At 40.9% G+C, this 26317-nt stretch overlaps 2 protein-coding genes across 2 annotated transcripts; both read left to right on the top strand.

Moving 5' to 3' along the window:
- The first annotated feature begins 7703 nt into the window (after positions 1 to 7703).
- On the top strand, positions 7704 to 14575 carry LOC112571149. Its single transcript, XM_025249963.1, is given in 14 exon segments — positions 7704 to 8054; positions 8169 to 8318; positions 8420 to 8666; positions 8957 to 9073; positions 10002 to 10115; positions 10587 to 10652; positions 10654 to 10870; positions 11135 to 11374; positions 11908 to 12073; positions 12172 to 12267; positions 12472 to 12598; positions 12871 to 13069; positions 13449 to 13669; positions 13855 to 14575. Coding segments are annotated over 13 exon segments (2382 nt in total). The 5' UTR covers positions 7704 to 8054; positions 8169 to 8193; the 3' UTR covers positions 14302 to 14575.
- Positions 14576 to 21991: 7416 nt separating this feature from the next.
- On the top strand, positions 21992 to 22738 carry LOC112571122. The gene has a single exon (XM_025249934.1). The coding sequence runs from the start codon at positions 21992 to 21994 to the stop codon at positions 22736 to 22738; it is 747 nt and encodes a 248-aa protein (XP_025105719.1).
- Positions 22739 to 26317: the final 3579 nt, after the last annotated feature.

Genomic DNA, 26317 nt, shown 5'->3' with positions numbered 1-26317 from the left:
TTAAACCTGACTAAGGATTGTGAAGGTTCAAACCCCAAGCACAATGTGCTCAGGCAGCAGACGACGAACAACTTCACAATACCACGTGGTACACGCCGTTGACCCGCGTAAAATTGTGCAAGCTGTAGGTGATCATTACATTGTATGTTTGTTTACTTATACGATCAAAAAAATCTAAAGTGTGAACACTTACCATTGAAACTGATTTTCACGTTTATATGGGCACAGTTGCTCTCACGGTTGTTGGTGTAAAGAACAGAAAAGGAGACTTTCGCCCTCACAAATTAAAAAAAATGGACAAGCAGAGATATATTTTCGAAAACGCTGTTGTAGATATTATCTTGTGCTGTGTGCACGTTACAAGCAAAATAATAAGTGATATGAAAGGAGTCTTTTGGGCGTGAAATGATTCCCCAGTTGGTAGACCTTTAATATGTATCGTCATGAAACATACATTGGTTTATTTGTTAGCATAGTATAATATTATAAACATTATCACAACTATGGATCATATCTAGCGATGACCATTACATAAACGAACGTTACATATTAAACTTATTTACAACAAATAATAATCAAGACAATGATAACTTTAGCTCAGATAGCACTAATTCTCTAGTTTCGCGAACACAATTTTCTCAAGTGCACTTAAACGATTTATGAAGGGTCTTTCTAGAAATATCTCAGTCGTGCGCTAATAACAGGATTCGAACTGTCATTGAGGAGGGTCACCTGGCCATTTCTAGCACCTTATCAACTGTGCTTGTAATCTCCAGGTGCTGTCAGGTGCGAGTGTACAGAGCTCGGGAAGAGTGTGCAGTCATTTGGCCGTCTCAGTCGTCGCACGTGGAAGTTACCGGTTGAGGTGAGCTTGCCAGACGAACCCTTCCGAAGTCCTCGCTGTTACCTTGACGTGGTGGAAGGGCTCAGTAAGGGGTTCAGTGCCACGCCTGCCTTTGTACAGGTGCATGCATGTAGTCTGACTTGTAAATACCATGCCTGTGTGTACAGGTGCATCTATGTAGTCTGACATATAAGGTAGTGTTTGAGAGATGGGCGGCGTGGCGCAAAGCTCTGAAGCCAAAGCAGCAGGCACGAGTGACCAGTAACTGTAATCCGTTTATTAATTTACCCTTGTTGTTTTTTGGGTTTGTTTTTTTTTTTGTTTTTTTTGTTTGTTTGTTTGTTTGTTTGTTGTTGGTTTTTTTTTTTTTTTTTTTTTTTTGCAGTGAAGCTATATAGCTTTCAGGGCTGGCATTTGTCAAAAACATTTACCCATCCGTTACCCTACATAAGCTGGGTAAATCAGCTATCCGTAGATAGTTCAAACTCTTTTCATGGAGTCAGGGGAGCCTACCCAAATCGTTTTATCAGCTGGTAATTTATCGTTGGGGGGTTATTTTCAATAACTTTCTCTCACGTATAATGAGTGGCCGAGATCGTGATTGACTGAGAACATACGGAAACAAATTTTTTTGCGTCTAACAAACTGCACAGATATAATGATACAGAACTATTTGATGAATACCATTTTACTGAATTTAAAATCTGAGTGTAGTAGACGACATAAAAACAATTGAATATCGTAACTGTCATGGGGATCTTCATTTCTTCCAATTTGTCATTTTGTTTTGAATGGAAAGTATAGCAATGTAGTTGCCCTTAATATTTACTTAAAGAACATTCATGATTGTCGTTTTGTTTCGGAATAAAAATGTGTTAAAAGCTTACCCGATTGTTCAGTGAAAATCGCTATACCGATTTGAGAGAAGAGTATATTCACCCAAGTACTATACATTTCCTCTAACTTTAGATTTTCTGTACTTACTGCTGATAATAATCCAGGGATAGCACGCTGCTTTGCCATTTACCTGGACACAATAGTCTTTATTTGTATAATGTTGAATATATATAACCCGCCCATGCAATGTGTTTTTATTTAATGCATTTCCTATGTAACAAAGTCATGTGAGTTTATCCTCTTGATATGGACGGATGGCCTAATCAATAAAAATTTTCGTTGGTTCGTTCATTCGTTCCCTTTTGTGATACACCCGGATGACAAATCATCCATAAAGATGTGATCAGCCAGAGCCTTGTTGGGTGTGGAATATCCTAGTTCCGGGTTGTTGCACGATGTTGACCATGCTTTGTTTATCTTGATGTATAGTTCATGAAGTGAGGCGGGATGGAGGGATATTTTTGCTGTTGCTGTTTTGGGATTTTTGTATCACATAGCGAATCAAACCCATTTGTTTAGGAAGCTGTGCATTTAGCGGAGGTGGTCTGCAAGACTTGTGAACGATGTTGTTTTCTTTATAATTATATAAAAATCGAGCAAAAAATGCACTTATATTTGAGTTATTGTTTGCCCGCTGTTTAAAATTTGTCCCCCTTTTGAAGTTTTGGATTCAGTTTGTGTCTGTTCATTATAAGCTTATTTCAAGCTGTTTACACGAAGGACGAAAACAGTTTATTATCTGTAAAGCAAGATATTAACTGACTCAAAATATTTTAATCCAGTGGTCAACAGTCATTTGAACATGTAGGAACATCTAACTGCCATTAAGGGGTCCCTGCACGTATTCCCATTTTGTAGATAGTGGTTCTGGGTAATTAATTTTATGAACCTGCTAACGACTATCATAACATCGCTTGGCTTCTGATGAACAGGAACTATCTGAATGAGGTTCGAACTTTCACATGTTTCGTGGGTCACTGCACCTGCATTTGAATGTCGGTTTCCGCTCTACTGAACCACCTCAGTGCTCTCTCCTGTTCTTTTTGCTCATTTCTTTCATCGTTGTTTGCCGCCTATTTCGTCCTGCGAAACCTGAGGGCATTTCTTTGCCTCGGTATTCATCCTCGCCAAACAACTTCAACTGATATCATCGTCAAGAACACGCCTCCTGTTGAGGTGAGTATAACACAGCTGGAAATCTTTTGTGAGATATTGTGTTTGCAGTTATGCAATCACGACCTGGGTGGTGTCGCTGTGGGGGAAATGTTTGTATTTTCTTTGTGAAGTGTCATAGTTCCCCAGAATCTAATGGCGGTTTGCCACCAAGACAGGGGGGAGGGTCTGATCTGTGGGTGGAAAAGCTCGTATCCGACAAACGCCATTTCTCTCTGGGTGTGGCACCTGCTGACGGAGGCTACAACAGCAACCACCTGACCTCACAGTGTCCTGCTGGTGGGACATACCTATGTGTCGTGTAAGACACTAGTGTCACGGTATGTGGATTTCTTGCAGCACTTGGCGTGAGAATGTCTCGTCTGCATATGTGCTGGGGTATGTTGCTTGTGTAGGGTGGATGCATGTTGTAGATGCACAGCATCACTCAAGAGTCCCTGTAGCTTATTGCACCACTTGGCGTACTTGTCAGGGTCAGTGAACTTCATGTCATGCGTGTACTATTTATTATTATTTGATTAATTCACTGTATAATAGGTAAAAACGTAATTTCCTAGTCGTGTGATATGTGGAGATTTGTCCGCAGTGAGCGACAAACATTTTTTGATCGTATTTGTTTAGCTTTCCTCTGCGCTCTCTGAAAAAGGATGTTTGCACTTCTGAATCGTGGAAAGCTTCATTCTTCGGGCTATGAGTTTAGAGCCTGCGAATGCACACATAAAAAAATTATTATTTGTTGGAGGTCAGCTAATGCATGCCTAATATATCCTGATGTCACAGACCTCATTCTCTGGGGTCGTTACCTTTAAGTCCACAGCTATCTCCCTTTACTGCCGGAGCGCAGCGAGTCCTTCCTTCTACATCGTTGTTAGTATTTTGTGATCTTGTTCTACATCTTTCTTACTATTTTGTTCTACATTTTTGTTAACTTGTTCTACATCTTTGTTACTATTTTGTTCTACATTTTTCTACAAATGTCAAGGTCTGTAGTCACCATGGGCCTCTTTGGGACAGGGGAGATCACTGTTGCTTTGAAACAGCGGTGTTACGTGTGGGGCAACACTTGCCGACTTTGTTGTATTATTTTGATGGAAATCAGTCAGGAAACGAACAGTTTGAGTTAAAAGCAATTCAGAAGAGACTTGGTGATCCCTTGTTGAAAGTCAGGAATGCCATGATTTATCAGGGAATATCTAATGTAACTAAATGTCTCACCTGATGTGTATTGTCTTACTTTCTGACATTCCTAATAAAACTGTCATGCGTAGAGAATATTGGGAATGTGGAGCTCATTTCTGAACATTTCGCAAAGTCAAGTTAACCCCGAGAAAAGAGAGGTCTCTAACACCTAACTCCCTAGCAATGAGAAGGTCAGGGAGCGACCTTTACCTTTACCTTTGCCTGCTGACTTTGAAACCTTACAGCACCCGTTATAAAAAAAAAAGTTGCCAGTGTTTGGGCGAAGGCCTGAACATCTGTTACAGAGCAGTACGAAGGGAGAGTGCTCATTAATTTCCATTTGTTTCTCCCGTCTAAACATATTACTCTCCAACGATGTGTAAAGGTCATCGGCCGACCTTTACCTCATTCATTGTAGTCCCCGTGCCGTGGGAGAGTCTCACACTATACTTGCAATTTGTGCCAGATGAAACAAATTTGTTGCCAGCATTCTTTATTACATGGTGAATAGAGGGGTGGGGAGGTATGTCGGACTTCATGCAGTGGAGCGAGCGCAGTACCCGAGGTACTGAAGGCCTTGCATGGCGGGGAGAGGGTGTGAGGAGGAGGGGCGGTTGTAGGGAAAAACAAGATATCAGATATAAAAAACACCACCTCATCCATGCATGCATCCGCTACTAATGACTTTTCTACTATAAATACAATAAAAATGGATTGCCAGGCTCACACACAGTGGCCACATGTTGACTCGCTCGTCTGTTCGTGGATGTAACAAGTCTTAGATGTCAAAGCAGTGCGATGACCTCTATTTTGCAGCAATCATCGTAAATAGCTGTTAACTTACTATCATCAATTTACGAAGGGAAGGAAATGATTGTTTGAAAACTTAAACATAAAACTTACCTCAAAATTCAGGGGTAAATGTCCACACCCGACAGGTACCTGTAAGTGCAATAAAGAGAACAAAGTAGGTAGTAAAAACGCAGGAACATTGTAGCAGAGTGGATAGCTTCGTCCGGGATTGAACTTCTGATTGAATTTCAGAGTATCTATCCGTGTAGAGATAGATAGGGAAGCATTGTCCAATCCAGGGCTCCTGTTTTCAGGCTGGTCGAGGCGTGAGCGTAATCCACTGCAGCTCTGTTATTAATACCATTGGTTGTCTTTTGCGAGTGGATGTATTAGACACACAATACCTGCACATGTTTTATTCGACTTACAGCAGCGTGGGAGCTAAGTGTGTGCAGCAGATGTACTTGTCGCGTGGGTGTGTTGTATTTGTTTACTTGCATAAGAGCTCAATTGTCAAACCCGCAACGAGAAGGGGGATCACCCTAGCAGCAAGGAACGACATCAGCGACGGAGGATAAAGTCGTCTGTCGGCTGGAACACTGCTCATCATCACCACTAGTGTGGACCGGCAATAAGAGAACAGCTGTAACAACTGAGAGCTAAGTTGGTGCACGTATGAATGACAGAACGAATGGTGGTCTGAAAGGAGAACAAAGGTGTATTGTCAACTATTCAGCGAATGGTCAGTAATTGAGGTGCCTCCGGGGTTCAGTCTGTTAGCTGTTCAGTTGCTGTTACTAAGACATGTGTGAAAACGATCACTGTTGTGTTATAAATTGCCTCAAAAGTAAATTAAAAAAGCAGTAGAAAAAGAAAATAATCTGCTTTCCAGATGGTAAATGGCGAAGAAATCGAAAGACGAAAATTGTGGTTTGTTGTAAGCGATATGAAGAGAGTTTCGTGCTGACAGAAATGCGGCCGACATTTGGTATTGGAATTTTCAGAGAAATGAACCATTAATCAGCTAGATCCTATTACATCTCGGGTACAAAAATTGCGAACACAAGCATCAGCATGAGAGAAAAACAACCTCAGACAGTGTCAGCTCCACTTTGCCCGGCGTGGAGCCTGGTACAGGACGAGTGTTGCAGCTTCAGCCATTGATTCCGAAATAACAGGTCTTTCCACTACATATAAACTTCCGATAACATTCTACCCCATTTAACATTTCCAGTCAATCCAGGGTGGACTACCTCGTAAAATGAATATTAAATGATTGGTAAAATTACAGCTGTGGGGTAACCTAACCAGTGTCACTGATGTCATCACGAAAGTAAAATTCTTTCTATTCATTGCTGGCTTCAGTCTCTACTAACATTCAACTGCAAATGGTGAATAATAATAATTAAAAAGTCAGCGAAGTGACCTTACCTTCACCTCCCTGACCCTAAAAGGTTACAGCACGCGGTGGAACAGCTGCCGGTGTTTGGAGGAAGGTCTGACCATCTGTTACAGAGGTAGGACGGGAGAGTGCTCATTAATTTCCATTTGTTTGTCACATCTTAATTTCCCATCTACCCTGATGTAAACCTCAAGTTTCATTTGTCGGTCAGAACATGTTGCCCACAGATGTATGCTGTCATCTATTATCTGTATTATTTTTTCATTCTAAAATAGCCAGAAGCTTCTGTCTGTGTTTGCTTTCTGGAAGCAGTCAAATCTTATAATTATTCGATCTCACACATCGACAAAGCTGCCTTACCGAAGTGGTGGACATAATGTAGTCATGTGACCTGGGAGTCGCATCTCCTGAATCATCCCGAAGACCAACTTCAAGAAACTGGGTGTACTGTAGGGATAAATTCCTCCATGCAAGCTCAGATAAAAGTTGACATTAAAGGGTTGACCACATGACTCGTTGGATGGTTGGGTTCATATCCCATAGGCGACCAAAACGTAGATAAAAATCAGAGGAAACACGTGGCTCTGTGTCTTTTACTTTTTTACTCACACACTTTGGAGAGACAAGGATAGAGCCACAACTCGTTTTGAGCAGAGCTGAGGGGTGAGCTGCAGGAGGGACCAGCTTTTTAAGGAAAGGTATGAACTGGTAGATGCTGGACCTTAGGATGAGGTTAGGGATGTTTGTGTTTAAGTGTTGTAGTACAATTCACAAAGTAGTGTTGTGTATTATGAATTATGGTCTTGTGTTATCTACCCACTGCTATCCACAAAGGAACGGAAGGATTAACAACAGAATTAAGTAATAAAAGTCAAGTATAAAGGAATAAAGGAATCAGATAACAAGAAGTAAGAATGTCATGATTCATCAGAGGAAGAGAAGTGGTGAAGTAACAATAAACGGAAAAGGTGAGGGGAGGATGAAAAATGACCAGCAATGTGTGGACTGTTGTTAGGAGTGATGCTCTAGGAATAGGTATGTCTTTGGGCACATTTAAAAGATTCAATGGTGGGTAGATGGCGGATTTTGAATGGAGAGAGTCCCATTGTTTTTTATGTGTTTTTATTTTTTATTTTTTATTTTTTTGGCACCGTAACTAAACATCCTGTGACCATATTGTTGTTGTTGTTGTTGTTGTTGTTGTTGTTGTTGTTGTTGCTGCTGCTGCTCTGGTGACAGGAAGAGTAAGGAGACGGTCATCAGACGAGGAGACGAGTGGTCTAGCTGGGATGTAAGTAAGGGAGGGGGGGGGGAATTGGTGTTTTACGCCGTGTCAGCAGCTAAGGCTATTTTACGGCAAGCAGCCAGCCCTGTAAACAGATGCCACGTGCAGAGAAAGATCAGCGTGCCCGAGACGAGAAATGAACTCAGGGCAGCCAACCTTCACTGTATTGGTGACAGGCGCGAACAGCGCTAACCGTTGCGCCACCGGACCGCTGTGTGTAAGTAAGGGAAGAGCAGTTCACAGAAATTATGAGGGCAGAAGATAACTACGTATAGACCTCTGCCACAGTTTATGTGCTCATTTTTATGTACCCCGGCCTTTTGTTCATTTGTCTGTGTGTGTTTTCTGTTCTGTTTTTTTAGCATTACAGCCGTGCTTAAAACTATTTTGTTGCTCTTTGTGTCTCCAGTCTCTGGGTTGTCGCTCAAAGTGAGAGCTTCGAGTTGCTTCTTGTCAAACATTCTCTTTAGTCGTTCAGTGTCGTGAGTATTTTTTTTTTTAATACTTCAAACATTTTTCAATCTCCCGTCAAAATGACTAACATTGAAAACAACTTCTTCTTAATGAAAAGAAAGACACCAACTTTACTATTACAGATTTCGACATCAGCACAAGGACATCATGAACTTCCATCGAGTGAATTGGAAGACTTTTACTTGGTTTCTGACCCTCGTTGTGCCTGCGGTCTCATCAAATCCTGTGTGTGACGTCATTTCCGCTTCGGCCGTTGAAGGCGATCCTGCTGGGTAAATCAGTTGTCTTGTCACTTAAAGCTACATTACCTCCTTCTGTATCTGTTGAAGGTAAAAAGATCGACACGTGTGTGTGTTTGTGTGTTTATTTTCAGGGCTGTTACTCAAGTTCTTGAGAAGTACGAGGGCGCCTTGCTGCTCCTCCTAGGTTTCGGAGGGATTTCGGTTCTGGTTGCTGCGTCCTACAACATCATCCGCTCCTACGTCTTTCGCGACGTCAGCAGCCTGGACTCGGCGTTTGACGCCGGCGGTCGCGTGACCACGAGTCTGACGGCTGTGACGGTGGGGATGCAGCTGCTGTGGCCGGCAGACTTCCTACAGAGTGCAACGGTCACTGTCAGGGTTCGTCATGTTTAGAGAAATGATAAACAACCGTCAACAAATTTTATCTTTGGACCAAACCGTTGTATTTATCTGAACAACTTTACAAATATTAATCTTTTTCTTCATTTTTATAATTCTCAATATTTTGCCGAGTGTTTTGCAAGTCAGAAAGTTTAATGTTGAATGCTTGATATTTTTGAACCTCGCAAATTCCATGCTTTTTTGTCAACAATGTCTGTATGGAACAGCAATTTCAAAAAAAAAAAAAAAGATTCAGGGGTACTTCTGATAATGCTGTCTGACAATAGCTCGGCATTGCGGGTGCCTTCTGGTATTCAGCGGCCGTCGCGACGGTCATCCTGCTCTTCCCCCTCCTGTCGGTGGAGTTCAAAACTCGAGCACCCGGTGCTAAAACATACCTGCAGGTGAGTCACCTTGCCAACTGGCTATCACAACCTACAAATCCTCGCTGAGCTTGAATGAAAATGTATGTGCATGACTGGGGTGAGTAAGAGGGGAAAAAATAGACAGAAGTAGTAATAATGACCGTTTTACGGTTGTCGTGCCTTCTTGTCCTGGCGACACCGGGTTTGGGAGTTTGAAGACCGGGAAATTCGACACTGTACTTCACATGTAAAGGATCAGGATAATGTAGGCAATGACTCACGTAACCCTTCACCCTGCTCCCCGCCTTCACCCTCTCGCCATAAATCTCAAGATGGCGCTCTGACTTTCCAGCCACTGGTGTTAAATAAAAATAAATACTAAATTTTAAAAAATTGTAAAAATACCTTTCTTATTTTATACTTGTTTATCACACCATCGGCACGTGTTAGCTCCGTGTCAGTCTTTAAACAAAATCGCCATATTTCATTGCGGGGCGCTTACTCTTGTATATACAGAAAGTAATCTTCTCTTGGGTTGGGGAGAGTTGGGGTGGAGCAACGTGTCCCTCACGTGCTGGACACATGTATATCACGTCCACGTGACTAGACTATGTATGTCAGCAAATTAATTTACATGCACTTTTGTGTGTTTGTCGACCCAACCTACACCTCAGCGATACATGTCCTTTGTATCTGTGTCACACCAAATGGCTGAGTGTCATTAACATTTAAAGATCAGTTTTCCTTATCAGTTCTGTTTGCATTAATTTAAATAAAAATTAAATTAAAAATTTACTTAAAAGTAAAGCAATATTTAACCATTTTAATGAACTGAAATGCAGAAAATAAAGAGATACATCAACAATGTGACATCCATTTTTTAATGCTATAATGTCTGTCGGTAGTTCTTTCTGCTAGTAGAGCTTTTTTTTTTCGAAACTTGCAATATAAAGTTTTCCTGTTCCAGGTGATCAAAGCCCGTTTTGGGCAAAAGACTCATGTTGTATTTTGCTGCTTTGCTTTGCTAATCAACGCAATAGTTCTCTCGGCAATCATTATCAGCGGCTCAGACCTCTTTCAGGTAAGACATTGCAGTTGAGACATCATAGTTGAGACAGGTGAGACACCGCTTATTTATATTATATCTCAACTTCTCCGGAGGAATCAGGGTTAGAGCAACATATATATATATGGCAGGAAACGGAGATAAAACTCAATGCGTATCCAGGCTCGGGAATCTGGCGATGTGTATGTCGACATATGAAGATCATTGCATTGTGCATATTTTGTTATCCTTCTAAATTAAAGGCAGCACTAGGACTGAGGAAGTTTAAATGTCTTGTCATTAGCAATGATGACCGTTGGCGTATCTTGACAATAGCTATGATGGATGTCTTCTCACTAACTATGACTAGCAGTGGTTACCGTTTGAATGTTTTTCATTGCCCTTAACAATAACAGCCGGGTGTCTCACCAGTAGTTACAGCAGAGGTAAAAACTTGAATCGGGATGTTTTCCATCACCAACGGTGACAACTGGAATGTATTTCCAGTCCTTGATAAAAGACTCCTCCCCGGAGTTTTGCGTGCTGATCATGGCCACTCTCTTCGGCTCCTACTTCATTCGTGGGCGGCCTGGGATCCACCTTCTACGTCTCCTACTTCAACGCGCTCCTTGTCTTTGTCCTCATCGCTGTTCTCATCGTCAAGCTATTCTATCTCCCAGAAGGACCCGCCCTCCCCTTTGGCGACCTGGGACACATTTACGACAGGTTGCAGTGTCTGCAGGGTCCTAAAGACAACGAGGAGCAGAGCTTCACCACCTTCTGGTCTGCAGGTGGGTCACGTGAACAACGTAAATAATTATTTATTTTTAGTAGTTGTGTAAATAACTTTGCGGGGAATCAGAGGCCATGATAATCAAATTAAACTTTATTGTCTTTTTGAGAAAATCCGAGATAAACGTTTCTTTTTTTCACAATCACTGAGGTAGGCAGGAGGAACAGGAAGGTAAGAATGAAAGATAGGGAAACATGATTTCTTCTTCCATATATCTACTTCTGGCATTCTGCAAATGGTCCTCAATTGTCGAATGTTGCAGGATCCCTGGTGTGGATGGTGCAAGCTGTCTTCATTGCCGCGGCGGTGACCTTCTGTGACCAGGCCTCCTGGCAGTCCCGCATCGCCGCCAAGCCCGCTCAGGGGGTCATCGGGTTCATCGTGGCGACCTTCTTGTGGTTCGCCGTGCCCTCGACCATCGGGACGTCGATCGGAGTGACGTACTTGTCCTTCAGCGCTCACAATGCAAACGTCACACTGTCCAATGCTGACATCGACGCTGGTCAGTGTTGTGTGCTTGCTGTCTTCCATCCATCCATCTATTCATCCTTTTTATTTCCTTGTTTATTCGTTCGTGTGTTTGTGTGTAGGTGTTGGTTTGTTTTATGTCTTGATTTAATTGCATTTGTCCTCTCTTCCATCCGCTTTCTTTCACTTTTTTTCTCTCTTTTGCTCAGTTGTTATCCCCGATTGACAAATTATGGACGAGGACCCGCAATGAACTTGCATAAGGATTGAAAGGCATAAACTATTGCTGGTTGCTACTTCATGACTTCCTACATATTGTACGTAAATATAAGTAAATAATTGATAAATGTGTACATCCTCCTTTTTAAAGTTTTTACTTTTGTTACTAGTCCAGCAATTTAGTATAAGTATCCCAGTTAAAGGAGAGGGCTTTGTGTAAGTACCCGCTATTCTCTTTCATTGTCACGGTCGTTCTCATTGTCAACTTCCTTGTTTCTCTTGCCGTTAAGATGTCCTGCACTTCTATTTGTTTTTATTGCAGACTTTTAATTTGTTAATGGTTTGCAGGCCTGACAGTGCCTTACATCGTACAATATGCTCTGGGAAGGGAAGGGAGCTTCATAGTTCTAACTATATTCACCATGCTGATGATGTCCACGGGGTCAGGAGAGGTCATGGCCATCTCATCCATCATCGTCTATGACATTTGCCAATCCTACGTCTGGCCCTTCAGGTGAGTTGACGACCTTATCACCTTCACTCACCTGTGTTGCCATGCTCGGGATCAGTTCCTTCGTAGTCTTGCTTTTTACACCATCTTGTTGTTTGCAGGCAAGGACACAAAGTCGGTCACTGCATCATCTGCAGCAAGGTCAAAGGTGACAGCCAGAAAGTCCTGAACACGGGACAGCGGGACGAGAAGTGTCAGTGGGTGAAGGTCAACCTCCTATACTAATAAATCTTCGTAGCAAACGGGTCAAGGTTTCTCGAGCACTTACAACAAAGTTAAAGAGCAGTTCATGAAGGCTTCATTTTCTAACAAACAATATATGAAATTAAGAGTTTGATGCTGAGAACAGTTTGGTGAGTTTGATGTCCTCTGAATGTGGATGTTTGCTTTTCTCGCCCCAGGTGTCCACCGGTAATAGAATGTTTGCAGTGTGCCCTCGACCAGGAACTGATCCTGACCACGCAGGGTTTGAGAACACAGATGATACACTATACGTGCGAAGTGCATGGACAATACAGGTCTTACCAGGTGCGAGAGCGGTAATATCAAACATTTATAACCACAGACTTTACATAGTACAGGTGCCACCAGGTAAACTAGCGGCAACATCAAAGGTACGACAGTTTATTTTATTTATTACAATTTATTTATGTGCTGTCGACTTGTTTAAATTTAATGATTTTTTAACCTTGATATTCGACTGTTGGTTTTCCGTGTTTTCTGTAAAATCAGGTCTAGCGCTACCTCCAGGGTTTAAAATACACAAATTATTTTTTGCTCACAACCACATTATGTTACAGGACATCATGGTGCGATTTAAAAACTGGTGCATCATGGGTGTGACCCTCGGCATCGTGCCCTTTGGCCTGATCATGATTAGCACGGGGGTGGACTTGAACTGGATCTTCCTGACAGGCTGCATCGTCACCATCCCCTGCTTTCCCGGATCCGTTCTCTGCATCCTCTGGGTCAAGGTCACTGCCAAGGGCATGGTCATTGGTAACTTGACCCCATTGTTACTGTTTTCTATTCTTTGATTTCAAACATTTTTTAAGTGTTTACTCTTGTAAATTGTGTATACGTTGTCACTAAATGCGGTTTTTTTTCTTTTTGGCATGAGTACATAAACACGACCAGAGGAGTTCTGTAAGTATTTTCTGTAGCTAGCAAGCTAAAATCTGAAACTTCAGTATGTTATAAAACCACCAAACTAGTTTGTCAATATGTGATGTTGTCGCCATGTTCTGTAGCAACAGGTGAGTTTTCGATGTTTGGACAAATCGTGGCATTTCTCAGCCAAGTGTTCCTACTCTTTATTATCGTCATAAGACCAGGTGTAGTTGGCGGACATTAATCTTTCTCACCTGTATGTTCTCAGGCTCCTTGTGTGGTCTTCTTTGCGGGGTAGGAGCCACCCTCCTCAAAGCGTCGGCCTTGCCCGGGGGTCTCGGCGACTTTGTCCTCAACACATCCGACCCGCTGACCGTCCTCGTCGGTGCCTGCGTCAGCTTCTTCGTCACATTGATCGTCACTATTGTCGTCTCTGTGTGCACGCACGCGATAAAATCCGAGGATGACGCCAGGCGGGAATGGGAGAAGGTGAGGGCCGCTGGTGCCGAGGGTGAATGTGGTGGCGTCCTCAGGGAAAGTCTAGTGGTTAGAACAGGATCCGAACTCCAAGGCGCCTACATTTCCCTTCAATACCCATGTGACAATTGTATATCATATTATCATTCTTACACTGTTGTATCAAAGTCCTGACTCCTTTCAAATATATCCTGCAGCTGCGAGACATCGACAACCCCTTGAACCCCTGGCTGGAGTTCTACCGCGATGAGTTTCCAGAGATGAGTGGGAACGAGAAGCCGACCTACAAGGACATGGAGAAGGTCTTCCGCAAGGGCAAGGTCGCCGCCATCGTGGGGAGCGCGTGCTGCATCCTCTTGTTCGTCGTCGTCATCCCAGGCTCCATGGCGTCCATGCACGTGCTGGATGCGGGTCAGTTCCGGGGCTGGGTCACCGCCATGCACTCTTGGTGCTTCATCATGGCCGGGCTGGCCATCGTGGTGGCGCCACTGGAGGAGGTGGTGGTCATCGTTCGTGAACTCAGACAACGGGGCATCAAGAAACTGCCGACAGAGGCAGCTCATTCCAGTTCAACGTGTGCAGGCAATTGTAACAACAGTCACCAAGTCCATATAATGAACAACATGGCGACCACGAAACTTTAGAGCAAGGGAAATGGTAAGCTGGGATTAAATGATACAAACTGAATCATGTCCCATCAAAATTTTCCGGTTGCAAGTAAATCAATTTTTTACAATTTTTTTAAAATCCTGAAACCTGTGTTTTCGAGGCGATTTATGTAAACGGTTGTCATGCGATCTGAACATGATTCAGAATGTCAAAACCAATCATTTGAATCCACTGTACCATCTCGCTTGCTTGTCCCTTTAACCATCTATTCCCTCAGTAAATGCGTTTACACGTCCTGTACAGCAAGTTATAAAAAAAAACACAAATTTCGGTAAATGTTATAAGGTTTGGTTTAGTTTCAAACTATTTTTAGTAATTATTTCCTTTAACAAAATGGCCTTGCCGTAACATAAAATGCAACCAGGGTGTTTGAAAAGCTTCCCTTACTGTATCACCACTTTTTTTGTTGTTGTTGATTTTGATTCTGTTTGGAACTGTCATCTTAATGGTCTCCAACGTTTATTTCCATTGTCTCATATTATTTTAAATGTCAATACCTAAAGCGTACTGTTATTCTGTTTTACTTGGTAAAGAATGACAAGAAAATTATTTTGTATGTCTGTGTGTTTACTTTTTGTGATGTCCAGCAGTGTTCTCCTTCATGACATGAACTCCAAAAAGGAATAATAAGGAATCACATAATATATTATATTAGGGGAAGCTACTTTCCCTGAATACCAACAAACCCCCCACTTCACTTAATAATCCATGAGAAGTATATTCGACAAAGCAAATAGAAACACTCCCACTGATTACATGGGTCGACATAGATATCCCCCAAGAAGCTGTGTCAACTAACTCTTCAGCAAGTACCCAGGACCAATTTACATACACACAAAAAGCTTTTTGTTGCAATAACAATCATTTCTTAAGTTTCAATTCAATCACATTGATTAATAAACAAGTTACCTTTTAAATTTTTTTTACTAAAATCGGTAAAATACAAGGAGTTTGCGATTTCCAGTTTTAATATATAAAAAAAATAAAATACTAGTAATACTTTTCTACAATAATAATAATAAAGGGGATTTGTGTAATCTGTGCATTAGGCACAATGTGTTTTATAAAACAAAGTAAAATACACAAATCAAGTACAAACTCAAACAGCCATAATGTACATACCTAGACACAAAGTTCATCAAAGTATAGAATGCTGCAAACAAGAAGAGATAGAGAAAAGGTTGTTTGAACATTTGGTTTAAAGTTGTGCTTTGAATGAACCTCCAGGGGCAAGACACAGCTAAAAGCAGAGCACATGGTTGTTAGTTCAAATGAGTTTTGTTGTTAATCCTGGCACCGACAAAGCAATAGTGGACACCATAGTAGCCTAGCAACTGGAGGAAGCAGAAGACAAGAGGACACACAAAACACTTTTCATCGGCAAGACCGGAAAAAGTGGTTTGAGGTGAAACAGAGGCAACCCCGTGATGTGGAGGACTGAAGACAAGGTTGCCATGACAACAGTCTCCTAAACAGGCTGTTTGTTAGAGGACAAAGTATCGAAAGTCTTCACTTCTATTATCTGAAATATCGTATTTAGAATTAAACTGTTTGCTCATTTAGTAATTATGCCGACAAAAGTGTTTAGGTCTTGAATCTTAAGGCTTACAGACGAGAATGAAATAATATTGACCTTCTTCTAGTCCTTTGTCGTATTTTATGTCAGATTTTATAGAAACCTTTGGATTAATTTAAAGTGGTCTCTGTCACTTAGGTTACAAGATTCCATAATTTCTCGAATTTTCTAGCTCACTGAAAAGGTGGTAAGAGGTGCTCACTGCTTTGTGTTTGCTGCTCTTCTTTAAAGGTGGAATTACCAAGATCACTAATTAACAACGTGTTGAGAGTTTGCCGAGTGGCAGATGATTAAACGCCCTGGTGTTAAAATTACAAGTAAGACCTTGGTGTGTTCAACTACTGAAGACTCTTTGAGGTTCCACATGTTTGAAGACCTCTTCAAAAGCGGATAGTGATGGAAGCTTCAAAATGGCGGGTGCACTGAGACAGTCTAATTGGAGATGTTAAATATTAAAGTCATCGCAGTCTACGTATTTACCCAGAAGTCGATCGATGAATAAATCTTAACAATAATTGTTTGTTTTTTTTATTTTTGTTATATAAATACGTATTTTTAGAAATAAATAATGAAGATTCTTTTAAGAGTCCATTGAATAAGTGGTTGTATATTTTACAATTACTTTTAAAAATTTGAGAGATGAAAATCACAGGAATATTTTCTTGTTACTTTAATATCGGATTTCATAATTCAGCTTTACCATATCTAGAAAAAGATGTAATCTCCTATTTTTTCTTGCTCTTTGCATGGTATAATTGCATGATTCAACTCAGTCGTCAGCTGAAAACACAAATGTGTACAACCGGAGCGTCAGGTACCTCAAATGTTTATTTTTCGTCTCTGTTTCTCTTGTGTAAACACTGCAAGGGACCAGACAGACTTTTGCCAGCTTACCTATCGATTGCTAGCACAACCTGCAGTATTTCTATAAAGATTCTTACATCTTTCCATTTCTTCTCAGTCAGATCAATCCAAAGAAGAAATGTAACATTTCAAAGATTAAAAAACATAGTAAAAATAATCAGGAGACAAATATATTTTCTGTAAGATTTTCAGCAGAAAGAAATTAAGATGATTCCATCACATCTTCATCTAAGCGAAAAGTTGCAGCCATAGGAAATGCTGGGGCAAGGGCTTCCAAACGGCACGCAGACGACAGTCGTCGAGTTGGATCACGTGAGTTGTGTCCGCCAGGCGACGCTGCTGGTATGGTGGGTGGGCGTGCCCTTGGTGATGGTGTTGGGAACGTTCGGCAACATCATGATACTGTTGATACAGCGGCGAGAGTACAGCGCCTCCCACTCCTCCATGTCCGTCTTCTTCACCTGCCTGGCCATCTCCGACCTCACCTCCCTGTGGTTTGACCCCGTCTTCTGGTGGCTGGAAGCATTCGGCATCTACCTGTACGTCGATGTCTTGTGCAAGGTGCGAATATTTGCTACTTACCTGACTGGCCACCTGTCGGCGTCCATCTTAGTGACCATGACTGCAGAAGGCGGTCAGCATTTTGTGGCCTCACAAGGTGAAGGTCGTGTTCACGGCAAGGTTCGCCAAGACTTTGATGAGCGGAGTGTTTGCGTTTTTCATTCTCCTTAATTCTCACCTCTTGTACGGAATTTCGTTCTTCGAGCCGACAGGTAACACCACAGCCAAGTGTTTTTACGTGTATGTGAACTCTGACTACGCCGACTTTTTCAACAATGTCTGGGGCTGGGTGGACACCTTCTTCTGTAGCTTGGCCCCGGTGACCCTTCTCTTAGTCTCCAACTCCGTGCTCATCTGGAAGGTGGGTCAGTCTCTACAAGAGGCCAGAAAACGGTTTTCGGCAGGAAACACACATCAGCTACGTGCGCGCCAAAAGAAAACTTCGTCCATGACTCTGGCGCTGATAGCAACTTCCGTCTGTTTTCTGCTGCTGACGTCACCAGTTTCTGTGTACTTCATGTTCAAGGAGAGGTTTATGCAAGGCGCGGAGTATGACCAGTCCATCATGGATGCCAACGACCTCGCTTTCGCCGTGTTGCATCTCCTGTGGATCGGCAACAATGCTGTGACCTTTTACATCTATTGTCTGACCGGCGCCAAGTTCCGGGAGAATGTTCTCGATGTTATTTACAGAAAGACAAACAAAGAGCGAATCGTGGAGAAATCCGCTAACACAGTTGACCGGCGCCATCAGAGTGATCGTCAAAGAGTCTGACCCTTGTTCTGACTGACAAACAAATTTTGAGTATGTTTCTTAGCAATAATAAACTAAAATTTTAAAATAAAAATAACTTGATAATTTGAACCTATTTAGGTTTGTTATATAAGTTCCGTTCCAAGCAGGGACAGTAACAAGTATTACACAAACTGGCAAGAGCGAGAGAAAGAGAGACATAGGGAGAGAGAAACTTTATGAAGGAGAAAGCAAGGGAAGCCAGCGAGAGATATAGACCTAGCATTGGAGCTGAGGTGTGAGAGACCTAGAGAGAGACCTGATGTGAGAGAGACTGAGATACCAAATGAGATACCTCACCTGATAGAGACCTAGTGAGATACCTCACCTGAGAGAGACCTAATGAAATACCTCACCTGAGAGAGACCTAGCCAGGTCAATGGAAGGACTGTAGTTTGTAAGGCCCTCGACTGCTGAAAGTCATATCAGGACCTGAACGGTAAAAGCAATAATTTGTTATTTAATTGCCAATATTTTTAATGTCTTTGACGAAGTGTTGCTATTTTTTATGTGAAGTTAAAGTTCCTCAGATCTTTCGAAAATATCTTTTACAAAATAATTTGACATTGACGAGTGCATGACCACACAACTAAACGATATCCTCGAGTTTGGTAAATACTGAATTGTTTGTACTATGAACAGATGCCAGCCAGTGAATAAGCACTATTTTAACAATTTGAAAAACTGTTCTGGAAAATTCCGTCCTTATCTGCAAACCGTACACATGAATATCATTTGGATAGTTTTATATTTGAGCATTTACTTTATCAAAAACTTTTCCAAGATTGGTGTGATGATGATGCACGTGCTGTGTGGAGCACTAACGATGATAGACTACTTATTTTCTATCTTTCACGGTTTCAGTCGCCACGTGTGCTGATATATACCGCCAATACAAAGTATATTACTTGTTTACCATACCAGTCACCATGACGATGAATGTGGAGAGCTTTAAGCCCAGTATTAAACGAGTTCATACTCACCTGTATCTTCTACTTCAGTTATTGCTAAAAATAGCAACACCAGCGCGTAGCACCTGGGTAATGACGAGTGGTTATTATTTATTATTATGAAATTAACTTGAAGTGCTATGAAATATTTTAATATATTAATTAGTGAATACATTTAAACCTATGCAACATGTGTACGTATATATATAAATGTATATATATCATAAAGTTACATAATTCAAGCATGATTACTATGATGTTCAAGGGCAGTTAATTATATTTCCATTCTCGGCACAATAAACTTTTGTATCTCACTGATATTTTGTCAATTTAAAAAGTACTCATCTACTTAAAATATCGAAGTGGATTATATATACGTTTATAATGCAATAAAGACTGAGAATAATATTTTGTATGTGTTTGAGATGAGATTTGCATTGCACTCTGTCTGTCTGTCTGTCTGTCTGTCTGTCTGTCTGTCTGTCTGTCTGTCTGTCTGTCTGTCTGTCTGTCTGTCTGTCTGTCTGTCTGTCTGTCTGTGTCTCGAGCGCGCGTACACACACACACACTACAATCTTCTTTGGCGATCAATCTTAGCTCCTTATCGATGTCCCTGCAAACAGAGAAGTAGTGTATTAAGCTGTAGTTAATTAACGAAGGGTCGTTGAAACCGAACGATGCTCAGACGAAGTGTTGTAGTACCGGTAAAAGTAAAGGACCATGATTGGACATACTAATAATAATTGAGGACGATCAACACAGTTTCTTCATCTGTTTCTTCATCTGTAGCGAGAGTGTAGAGAGAGAGAAGGAAACTAGAGAGACAGTAGAGATATCTCGCGAGACAGTACAATGAGATCTCGCTAGAAAGCAGAGAAAACTAGAAAGCTAGCAAAGAGAGAGAGAGAGATTCCACCTGTAACTTCCTCCACTAGCTGTTTCTTCCTCCAATTGGTTGTCTTGGTCGCCTCGTCTCTGTTTTGCCATCACATGTTCTCGTCAAGTTCTGATGAAAAGTTTATTTTTTCTATTGTCTCATGGATTTTCTTCACTGCGTGATATCTCGCACTTCCTCGGGTTCAGAATTTGTGATGTCCCATGTGTCTTAAAATCAGACATAAAATTACAGACATCACAGAGAAGTTATCCGATGACTGATGAATGATGCACCATACCAAAACACGCTTTAAAAATAAAATCAGGGTTTCCAAGATCGGCTAAGTGCTGTAGGGTAAGAACTGAGAAAAAGTTAAAATTTTAATTAAAATTCTTCAGTCCTCTTCCCTGGAAAAAAAGATTAACCTGCTGACTGGCTACAGACTCTTTGTACTTGTACGGTCTGTCTAGCTATGTACAGTAGATCATTGAAGCATGCCGGGACAGCTTAGCAGAAAAAATAACTGGCAAACAGTATAAGCAGAAAAGGTAAGTTTTAGAACAAACTCAAATACCTTAAGTAGCAACATGTTCCGCCTCCAAAGACTTGAGACTACAGAGACATGTCTACCAGCCTCAGCTCGAACAAAGATCAATGACAAAGCAGCAACATCAACAGTCGAGAACATTTAGGGAGAAAGTGCAGAAATTATGTATATAAGTATACTGCTAACAGGTATCCAAAATCAAAGCAACGGCAAGATGGCGCAGATGTTGCAGAAGAGACTGAATCAACAAAGTAGTTCATTAAAAATTATAAAAATAAACAAGGTACAGAAAATACAATCCAGAAGAAAGCAAATGAAGTAGCACCAGCACAGGTCAACAGTAAACACAAATCGTGAATAAGATATCGAGAAAAGATTATAACAGACGAACAATCACACACTAACAAATGGACATCATTCTCGCGCAAGCGCAACGAAAAATAATGGATTGTCTTTTGAAATGTTTGTATACAGGTATAATTATCAGTCATTTCACGGCCTGAGCGGGAATCATTGAGCTAACACTTAGTTTTTGTCGACATCTCAAGATAATTTGAACTTCTCTCCATAATATTCTTGACATTTGTTTTGTCTGTGATTTTAGAAAATGAGAATTTACACAGCTCTCAATTTTTCTTGTTGAATATGTATTTTAAAATAAAAGTCTAAAGATGTTTGCTAAATTTACTGTGACAATTTTGTTGGATAGTGAAGGTCGAGGATAAAATTATTTACCAATCTAGGTTTTGTAACTCTTATCTGGCACTCTTCTTCTGTGAAGTGTGTTTTGTGTTTGAATAACTATTTCAGTTTGGTGTTAACATAGATTTCTCGGTTAAAAAATGTTTCTCTCCTCATACCGTTCCATTGTGAATGTTCTTGTGTCAATATTAATATTCTTTAAAGTCTACATTTTATCTACAAACATTTCTTAGGTTTCATGATACTTGTGATTCTCAACAAGTAGCGTTTATCGTCAAAAGCTCGTGAAACTTTGGTTTTTGTCATTCCTGCATATAAATAACGGAGGCTAATGGTCAACTTTTCACTTCATGTTTCCTTGCTGTCTAAAGAACCGTATCACTGATTTATGGTTTTTCGAGAGCAGGAATATTAAGCAAACATATTTTAGGGCAACAGTTTATAAGCAAGGGATGTTTAGTCCCTGTTGTGTTAAATTATACAGAGATGGTAGTCTCTGGGGTCAGTGAGGTGACGGCGATGAGACAGGCGACGATGTTGGTGTGGAAGGTGGGGATGCCTCTCGTCATCATGTTAGGAACATTCGGCAACATCATGATACTGTTGATACAGCGGCGAGAGTACAGCGCCTCCCACTCCTCCATGTCAGTCTTCTTCACCTGTCTGGCCATCTCCGACCTCACCTCCCTGTGGTTTGCTCCTTTCTTCTATCTGCTGGAAGCTCTGGACGTCTTCGTCTACTACTCCTTCATATGCGCACGTTAGACTGTTTTTATTAGTTACTTCACCGGCCACATGTCCGCGTCCATCTTAGTGACCATGACAGCCCAAAAGGCGACCAGTATTTTGTGGCCGCACAAGGTGAAGGTCGTGTTCTCGGCAAGGTTCGCCAAGACCTTAATGAGCGGCGTTCTCGCATTTTTCATCGTCCTTAATTCTCATCTCTTGTATGGCATGACACTGACTTTGCCTTTAAATGCCACGACACCCAAGTGTTTTGACATGTACATTGGTTCTGACTATGGACATTTTTTCTACAACGTCTGGGGCTGGGTGGACACCGTCTTCTGTAGCCTCGCTCCTGTCGTCCTTCTCTTAGTCTCTAACTCCGTGCTCATCTGGAAGGTGGGTCAGTCTCTACAAGAGGCCAGAAAACGGTTTTCGGCAGGAAACACAGATCAGTTACGTGCACGTGAGAAGAAAACGTCGTCCATGACAGTGACGTTGATTGCAATATCCGTTACATTTCTGCTTCTGACGTCACCATTTTCTGTGTACTTAATATTCAGGGAAAGATTCTTTGATAGCGCGGATAAGGAACAGTACATCGCCGATGCTAACGACCTTACCTACGCTGTTTTACATTTCTTGTGGATTGGCAACAACGCCGCGACCTTTTACCTCTATTGTCTGACCGGCGCAAAATACCGAGAGAAGTTTGTGAGTGTCGTGTTCCGGAATAGAATTAAGAAGCGAGTTGTAGAAAAATCTACAAACACACTTGAGGGTCGCTGTCAGGTCGCTATTCTCAGCGGTCCATAGCTGGTCTGGCTGAATAGGTTAATCAAAACATGCAAATATTAACGAAAACTTATTGAACGCATGAAAACTGATTGTTTGAGATAATTTCCTCCCATCAAAGGGCCGGCATTGAGGGGACACAAAGTTTCTAATTCAAAGAACATGATCTCAAAGAAGCAGTTAGAAGGCATGTAACAATTAAACAAAGTAACACAGATGTTTATTATCAAAGAGATATGCCAGCTTTTTATTTATAGGTATTGAACCACTGCGGTTAGAAAATGTATAGCTTTGTGCACAGGTGAAAACTACACTCCTCTCAATAATTTATTATATCATTCGTCTTCAGAACAAAGGATGCAGTGTCCTGACCCTTTGCTACCATAGTACTTTTTTTTGCAGTGGTGTGGCCCTTGTTGATGTCTCATCTGTCTTCAATAAGGAGGATTTCTGAACAATGTGTTCAGGTGTTTGTTCTTCACGGCAACAAAAACAAGTCTGTGAAGAGGACAGTCTTTTAAACATGTACCATTCAGTTGAAAATTTACTACAGTAAGTAGCTGAAGGATCACTATTTGATTTTTTTTAATGTCTGGTTGTCATGCTTCAAACTGGGAGACATGATCATCTTCAGCTTATTTCATTTGTTAGAATTCCACGCTGGTCTGATAACCATTACAGAAACAAAGAGAGACAGAGCAGTGGGCCCTAGTACTCCATTACAACCAATTCGCCGATGTAGGTATTTATTGCCCTTTGACCTCAGTGGCCTGACAATATACAAAGGTATATACAGTACTAAGTGTTCTGGTTTTGGGGTAATCCTGTGATAAGGCTGAGCTTTAAAATCTAATAAACAATGTAAAATGTAAAAAATATCTGTGATCCGACATCATAAAATGTGTCTAAACTGGATATTTTGACATTAAAAAATTATATATTTAAAAGTTTACAGATTTTCAGCTTTCCTTTTGATACCAAAATTGTCCTTCTAGTCCAAAAATTGAGTTAGTTCGGATAGATGCAAAAGGGCAAAGCAACTTCTAGCTGACTTCAGTCGACAAACACTGTTTACACTTGGCTGTGAAGTAACAGTTTGAACTGAGAAAAGGGAAAAAGAGAAAGTTTTATTTAACGGCCTGGAGAGAAGAAAGGGAAAGGGGAAAAATAAATAACTAAAGAAAAACCTGTAGAGCTCCTTTGCTCTCATGTTACATACGGTGTTGGTAAATATTTAATTATAGATTCCGTCCAAAACTCGGCAACACCTGGGGCAGTCTACCTGTAGGAAAGATACTCGATATATTGAGAAAATAGGTAACTGTGAACTGGTTTTGTCTTCTGGCGACAAATAAACTCTTCTCGCGGAGGAAAAGAGAGATAATATTTGTAGGAGGTTCATAATGTTTTGAATACTAGAACTTCAGGCAACCTGTTCGCGTCTTCATTGCTGATCCTTAAGTGACATTTTAGCGATGTTTACCACAAAATATCGCCATGTCATAAGAAAAAATTTTGTACTCCACTACACATTTAACAGATGGCAAGATCAGTGTTATAGTGTGTTCTTAAACAGCGTTCTAAAGAGAAGTGATTAAAGGTGATGCCAAGTGTTGAACAACGAGTCTGCAACCTCGGAATATGTATTATACAAATAATCAAGGGAGATCATTTGAGAAAGGGGGAGTAACAAAGTCATCTGCGCTGCAAGGACGCGCACACAGTATACAGAAAAATGTTACACGATATTGTTGTAGTATTGGCACCTCATATAATGATTAAAAAAATTTCAGTTAACATTTGCTTTTAAAGAATTATATATTTATGTATAAATGTGACCTTTCACCTCACAAGGTGTCTCTGAACCATGTTGGTGATTACTACAAAAATATCGTTCAAATGTCTTCAAGCTTCAATGATCTGTAATTAGTTTCAATTGTGCAATCTTGTCTTTCGTAAATTGTCAAGTAGAAGCAAACAAATGTGCTGTGGCTTATTAAACACCATGTTAGGGCTTTGAGTTACTGTTTAAAAAAACATCACATTAACATGACTAAAATAATAAGACTAGGTAGATATTAAATAAACGACCGACAGTGAAAACTAGCAATAAACAAAAAATAACTTGCATAATCGACAACACAAATAAGCAGTTAATACCCAATATCTTATTAACTAATGACATATCGAGCACCATGTCCTTCATCGATAAACAAGAAAGTATTTGGAAGAAAGAAATGAAGATAAAAAACAAACATGCATCGGTAAGACCACACAACAATGTTATGTAATGTTGTTATAAAACATTATTATATCATATCTCAGAGGACAACAATGTCATATAATAGCTCAGCAAGCAATGATGTTATATAATTGCTCAGCAATCAATTCATCTCGTATTCTTGTATCCAAGCGATAGCAGACGACTCACAAACCAAAGAAACAACCGACATTCCAACTGCCAAAAACCCAAATACCCGATATCAAGAGCTTGCAAAAGGTGAAACAGAAAAGGAAGCTTGTAATACACTAAACAAATACTATTAAATAGTTTAGGTGTAACACATTTTCTATTCTTATTTCCACATCTCCTGAGATGACCTTTTTTTTTTCACAACTTCACTTACAATTCGAGCGAAACGTCGTCTGCGACTAACTGACACAAAGTTATCTTTCCATAATTTTCTTTTAGTGCACTTCATTAGAACTATGGTTACATTCTACATTTAATAATTAAATAATAAATAATTTCAGCCAAATTGCTCTCTGGGATGAATAAAGTATTATCTTCTCAATGTGAAGAATGGACGCGGTCACTATTTGTATCCCTTTCATAAAAAAACATGAAACAATTTAAAACAACAGGACAAACAATGAAAATAATACAGAATATCGTCAACAACACCGCCCAGGAACGGTAGGGAAGAACAGGAGGGCTTCAGACCAGATAGGAGCACCTTTGAGTAGATCTTCAACTGTTGCAACTTAATATCAAACGCAACATCATCAGTGGGACCTCTGTCACATGATGCATATGAATGTCCTAAATTAAGAGGAAAACAGCCTTGCCTCTAACGGGAAAAGCATGTTGCTCGAAAGCAGACCTGGGCACAGGCCGGCCCGCGGGCCGGATCCGGCCCGCCTCCTGGCTCTGACCGGCCCGCCCCCTGGCACGCCCGCCAGTATATATACTATATATACAGTATTGGGTAAAACGGAGTTAACTATATTAGTCCGGCCCTCTAAGACCATCCCAATTTATCATGTGGCCCCTTGGGAAAATTAATTGCCCACCCCTGTGATAGAGCCTCTAACAATTTCATAGGGGACCGAGCGTGTTTACAGTTAGTGTTTGATATAAACAGCAGCAAAAAATGTTCTTACTCGGGAGCAAGTATTTCTTAGTTATCAGTAACCCTAACCCAGAGCTGCCTTCAATACCAACTGGTTGGTAAACTCTGAGATATTTTTATGCAGATGCGGCTTCGGTGGCATCTGAGTGGTTATGTACAGTTGTGAATACAGTTAAATCCTTGCTCTAACGAGGCTACAGTGCAAATTATTGTATAATAACAGTGAACATTACCGACCTGTCGTAGA

Source organism: Pomacea canaliculata, linkage group LG8, assembly GCF_003073045.1.
Source record: "Pomacea canaliculata isolate SZHN2017 linkage group LG8, ASM307304v1, whole genome shotgun sequence".
Lineage (NCBI taxonomy): Eukaryota > Metazoa > Mollusca > Gastropoda > Architaenioglossa > Ampullariidae > Pomacea > Pomacea canaliculata.
This window is presented reverse-complemented; position numbering and strand designations above follow the sequence as displayed.

What these genes read in the sequence shown, in the direction of transcription:
- LOC112571122 (XM_025249934.1), top strand. Translation starts at nt 21,992, where the DNA reads ATGTCCGCGTCCATCTTAGTGACCATGACAGCCCAAAAGGCGACCAGT.